General features: G+C 34.0%; 1 protein-coding gene across 4 annotated transcripts; it reads left to right on the top strand.

Annotated features, from left to right (window-relative positions):
- Positions 1 to 491: 491 nt before the first annotated feature.
- On the top strand, positions 492 to 4,488 carry LOC133292939 (protein-ribulosamine 3-kinase, chloroplastic). Of its 4 annotated transcripts, none has more exons than XM_061491446.1 (9): positions 492 to 625; positions 1,237 to 1,389; positions 1,553 to 1,643; positions 1,739 to 1,813; positions 1,884 to 1,972; positions 2,170 to 2,288; positions 2,881 to 3,021; positions 3,576 to 3,652; positions 4,235 to 4,488. In XM_061491446.1, the coding sequence occupies exons 2-9, from the start codon at positions 1,238 to 1,240 to the stop codon at positions 4,379 to 4,381; spliced, it is 891 nt and encodes a 296-aa protein (XP_061347430.1). In that variant the 5' UTR covers positions 492 to 625; position 1,237; the 3' UTR covers positions 4,382 to 4,488. The 4 variants fall into 4 exon arrangements, with proteins under 4 accessions (XP_061347430.1, XP_061347416.1, XP_061347424.1 ...); XM_061491432.1 differs by having other exon boundaries at positions 494 to 625; positions 1,230 to 1,389; XM_061491440.1 differs by having other exon boundaries at positions 618 to 758; positions 1,230 to 1,389.
- The last annotated feature ends 1,512 nt before the right edge of the window (positions 4,489 to 6,000 follow it).

Here is a 6,000-nt window from a genome sequence, read left to right as displayed (position 1 = left end):
ACCCAAAACCTTAAGGCTGTAGATTTATGGGTCTTTTGCACTTGCATGGTCATCATTTGGTCTATGTCTAGTCTATGTGATATTTCTTTACAACTCATATTTGATTATTTCCAACAATAACCTCTATTACACCCCTAATTTCTTTCTTCTAATTATATATGGATATATAAATTTTTTGAAACAAATAAATTTTTTAAATTATGTATTATCTATAATTTCCTCTCCTTTTACAAAAATTCTTAAGTAGAGTGTAATATTTTATATTTTGATGTATATTTTAAGAATATAATATTATACCTATTATATATATATATATATATATATATATATATATATATATATATATATATATTTAATAATAAATAATATTAGCAAGAGACATAGGCGGTAAATGATGCAACGGGTGAACGGGCTGCAGTAAAGCAAAATGTTAATTTTTTTTTATTTCCAAAATAATAACATGTTGCGAAGGTAAAAGAACTAAGCAGCCGAGTGGTTGGTGGTTTCTGTTGGTAAAGGGAAGAAGGGATAATGGGCGCACACGTGGGAGTCATGTCCTCTTCTAGCTGCTTCCCTTCACTTCCTCGACCTTCTTTTACCAAAACCAGAACCAAATTATCACCGAGTAAGTAGAGTAATTATAACTATGTAGAATGTTATATCAATTGATTTTAGTTTCATGCTCTCAGCTCCATAGTTCATGGAACTCAGTACGAGGTTTTTGAGACACTATCAATCATTATGTAGTACAATTTTAAGTAAGTCTATGTATTTGTGACTTGTTACAAATATGTTTTGGTTGCAACGGAATTGCTTGTTTGAGAGGTCAATCCAAGTTGTTTCTTGGGTTTGAGATGTTTCCCATCAATGATTAAATGTGCCTCATGAATTATGATTTGTTTCCTTCGAGAAAAGAATTTGTGAACTGATTTGAATTGCGCTGTTACATGCAATTTTTTGACAGATTGTGGCTAATTGGAGCTGTAATGTAGAAAAATCTTTTGAGTTCCGGTATCTTACACGTGTTATCTGGTTGTTTTTTAGTTCTTACTCTTATTGTATTGGTTCTTGTGAAAAGGGTATGGGGACTAATGAAATCTCAGTTTAGCAAATTGTAATGGACTATATGGCAGCCTTGTACTATGACTTTGTGCAAAATTTGTATCCTGTTTGAGCTATTTCATGTCATTGAGATACATATTGGTGAAAGATAATAAAGGTTTTAATAGTGTTCAGCATGAGCATGAGTGAGGATCCAGTTCGTGAGTGGATTCTTTCTGAGGGGAAAGCTACAAAGATAACCAAAATTAGTCCTGTTGGTGGTGGTTGTATCAATCTTGCTAGTCGCTATGACACTGACGCTGGTTCTTTCTTTGTTAAAACAAACAGGTATGACACATGCATCATGCTGTTTTTCTTTTGATGATTGAGCTGCCCTTTGGGGTTGATATTTTCATTTTGAGTGTTGTATTGTTTCAATCATCTTTGAGTAAAAGCTTCATTCCCTTTGCTTCTTATACATGACAAGTTTTATGCCGTTGAACTATATCAGGAGTATCGGACCATCAATGTTTGAAGCAGAAGCACTTGGTTTAGGAGCTATGTATGAAACCGGGACCATCCGTGTGCCTAAGCCGTATAAGGTGAGAATATTTAACATTTTTGTTGTGAAATCTGCTATTTGCTGGCTGTAGCATGCTGGAGGGAACTTGAGGTAACTTGTTGCTAGGAATTGTAGGTTGGATCACTACCTACTGGTGGTTCTTTCATCATTATGGAATTCATAGAATTTGGTGCATCTAGAGGCAATCAGGTGAGCTACCTAGAAATTACTGATAATTAGAAAAACTTTTGTACCTTAATTGTAATTTATTGCTTCCCAGTCTGTTCTAGGGAGGAAGCTTGCTGAAATGCATAAAGCCGGAAAGTCTAGTAAAGGCTATGGTTTTGATGTTGAAAACACCATTGGCAGGTATAATACACCTTCATCATGAAAGTTATCAGCTTATTATTGTTGTTGTAATGTCTCTTTCCATTTTACCTAGACTTTTGCTGCTTGTTAGGATATATCAGCAGAACAGAAGATGTCAGTGTATATAAGCAATTAAAAAGGAGGTTTATTGTAGTTTGTACTAACTGATTTCGAATTATGTCATTATCATACCGTAGCACTCCACAAATAAACACCTGGTCCTCAGATTGGGTTCAATTTTATGGAGAGCATAGATTGGGTTACCAGTTAAAGCTAGCATTAGACCAGTATGGTGACAGAACCATTTATGAAAAAGGTAATTTTGTTCTGTAATGTTTTTTCCATCAATTAATTTTAGCCATACATTGTATTTTGGTATATGGCGTATTTAGAGTGAACAAAATGAGCAGGTCAACTGAACATGAATGCACAAAGAGATTGGATGCATGGAAGAATACATTAAGGCCATTGAAATAGAGAGAATAGGAGGCTTGGGGATATTTGTATATATTTTGACCTTTCATATATTGACATTCCTCTGTTCCCACCATTCCGCTTGGTGGTAACCCTAGAACAAGTGTCTTTGAGACTTAACAGGAAGTAAGAATGCAGTTCCTTTACAGAAGAAATTTTTATGACACTCTAGATGTTCCATTTAATTTAGAATCTAAATCTCAAGTAAATGTTATATATATCACAGAAATATTACATCAGAAAACTAAGTACAACCAAGTACTTATTAGCTTTGTCAAACTAGCCATTTGTTCAAGATCATTGCTCATTACAATTTGGATTCTTTATTAATTATTGACAAATCTATCGTAGAACTACTTAGTTAATGATGTTCTGAGTGCACTGAAATTCCCGGAATGACTCTACTATTTATTTCTGATTGACTTGTTCAACAGGAAAGAGACTGGTGAAAAGCATGGGACCGCTGTTTGACAATGTAGTGATAGAACCATGCTTACTACATGGAGACCTCTGGAGTGGAAACATCAGCTCTGACAAAAATGGAGAGCCTGTCATATTGGACCCAGCATGTTATTGTAAGTCAAGCATCCGTACAAAGTTGTTGTATGGCAACTAAAGTTTATAACCAGGTTAACAGTTGAAAATTGCGTTACAGGATACCTGGATTCAGCATACAAAAATACAAAGGAAAATTAATAGGAAATTCTTGTTTGAAACTTGTTGGCTACTAGTGGTGACCTTTGATTAGTATGGCCTCACTATTTAATTGTCTGCAAAAATAGTTACCAGAAAATGCTGAAACTTGAAGAGTAAAATTTTAAAGAAGTTGTAAAGTCTCTTGTGAGCTTTCTTAGCCCCTTCTCCGCTGTGCCCAAGGCTCAAGATTTGAGCAAAATTTGATATTTTATCAAATACATTTGGAAAGGCCTTTCTTGAGCTAAGAATGGGAATGGGAATGGGAAGTACAGCTCAATTGAGTTGCAGCTCTAAAAGTATTAGGAGCGAGCTAGGTCCTCTAACTTTAGTAGTTATGGGGGTATCCCGAATATGTGAGTCTACAATAATCATACAGATTTTGAAGGATAAATTGGACTGACAGTTGTGGTGTTTGCTTTGTCTTATTCTTTAGATGGGCACAGTGAGGCGGAGTTTGGTATGTCTTGGTGTGCTGGCTTTGGAGGATCATTCTATAATTCTTATTTTGAGGTAATATTGTTATCTTACATATGGTACAAAGGATACATAATTATCTAACCCCACATTTTCTCCCTTCCTCAGTTCCTTTCTCTTTTTTCTGTTTATTTCAAGTTAAAGTATATTAGTATACATATTTTGAAGGAAACATTGGTCTGAAAGTTGATTGATATAAGCAGTTTCTTTTCCCCCATTTGGCATTTATGAGTTCAACTCAAAATCTGATCCTGTTGTAAACTTCTTGAATTCACCACGATATGTGATTATTTTTAATCTGTATTTGTTTGTATAAGATCAAATTGTATGAAACAAAAAAAGACAAAAATAATGCCTCCAGGAATCTTCTGGGTCCAACCAATGTGCATTGTGTCAATTAAGATCTATCAAAATGGCAAGATGGTTTTTCATGAAGTTTTTGGAAAACATTCTACCTCAATAATGTGACTATTTGTTTGGCTTCCCAATATACTTGTTAAAATAGTTTTTATAGCTGGATTTAATAGCCATGTTTCTAAGAAACTCAATCTTGGCATGTGAAATATCAGTTTCATACAGTAATTTTCTGATGTTGATAATTTCAAATGATCTCTCCAGGTGATGCCTAAACAGCCAGGCTTTGAGGAGAGGAGAGACCTTTACATGCTATATCACTATTTAAATCATTATAGTCTCTTTGGTTCTGGATACCGATCATCTGCCATGTCTATAATTGATGATTATCTAGCATTTTTGAAAGCATAGAGTTGTATGCATTATTGACAAGCTTATAGGTTCTTTTCCTGTACATTTCACTACTTACATTTCCCTCCTCAGCTCACTCAATGAAATGGAGATCTGATTTATACCAATGCAAAGCCAATTAGTGTTGTTTTCTAAAGCTAGAGTAAGTTTACCTTGTTGCTTCACTCGATTTCCCTTACCTTCATTTTGATGATGAAAGAAACCATGAGAAGGGGGTTGAATCAGGTCCCCACTAACAACTTCTTTTGGCAAAATTCTGGGTAGAGATGAATTGTCTCATGTAAACTTAAGCTCCCCTATAACAGATTCGAATTTAAACCAGAAAGTAAAATACTGCATCAGAAAACATTCACACAGCTATTTTAAGCATGAATATATAGAAGTGAGTGTTTTATAGACAACTAAAGAATGTCTTCCTTTGTGGAAGCCAAAGCTTTTGCTCGTCTTAAGACTTCATTTTACTTTGATTCTAGAGTCTATTATTTTGAGAAGGTGATGCTGAAATAGTAATTCATTTTCTGAATGACTCGTCCATTAAATTTTTTTGGGGGCTTAGATCTATAGTTATAGACTTTAAGATCATCTTTATTTTGCTTCTGTATGAGTTCTTTCACAGAAGAATAATAACTTGGAATGAACTTAACACATTAAGTGGATTAAATTTGAATTCGGTAGAAAAAAGTATATGTAGTCATTTCATAATTTATATAGGGGGTAGATTTTCTTCAACTGCAGACCATTGAGATCCTTAGAACTACATATATATTAGCTGATCATGTCTTCAAGTTCAACCCAATCTTTTCTTAACAGTACTGGAAATGGAAAAAAAAAAAAATTAACTTTTGTTGGACCCCAAAGTTAAGCCCAAGCTTCTAAGACTTAACTTGATTTTAGTATAATAAACGAAAGTTTGACTTGAAAATAGAAATTATTTATGAGTAATTAAGCAAAATATTAACTACTTAATTAGAAATAACTATAAGAAAGTGTGGATAAAGAAAGAAAAAAGAGAGTAAATAATATCACCTAATTGAGTATTTTATTTCAGATGTAAATTTAATTGCCAGGCTTTATTTAGCCTAGCCAAGACCCATAATGCATTATGTTCACAAGTCATACAAAGCTTATGTACGTTTGGCTTCACTCTCTCTCTCTCTTTTATTTTAAGGACTCGCATTTGTGTTAAACTTCTAATAACACTATCATTACTCTAATCAAATATTCAGTACTTGCTTTATTTATATTGTGAGTTAAATTATTATTAATGTCATATGAAAAATGTTACCTTTATGTTAGTTTCAAGCAAAGATACATTCATGGTCCCGTTCCAAGCTATTTCCTACATAAGGACAAAAAAATTAAAAATTATCAGTGTCCCCTATCATACTATGTGCAAGACAAGGGCATAGCCGTAGTACTACACGAGTGTTCACTTGATATATGATATATCTCGCCGTTTCTGCATGTGATGAAGAGCGTATCAGACAAGACATGGCCCACATCCATTTGAGTCAACTCATTTGTCTACTAAACGACATGCTTCCAACTGTCACTATCTCACGCCTAACACATAAAAATATTAGCCCTCAAAATTAATCATACAGAACCATCCACGCTTC

This window comes from Gastrolobium bilobum, unplaced genomic scaffold, assembly GCF_033153095.1.
Source record: "Gastrolobium bilobum isolate Gb01-03AN ecotype WA unplaced genomic scaffold, APGP_CSIRO_Gbil_v1 utg909, whole genome shotgun sequence".
Taxonomy (NCBI): Eukaryota; Viridiplantae; Streptophyta; class Magnoliopsida; order Fabales; family Fabaceae; genus Gastrolobium; species Gastrolobium bilobum.
The sequence above is the reverse complement of the archived record's forward strand: the minus strand, read 5'-3'. Positions and strand labels throughout refer to the sequence as shown.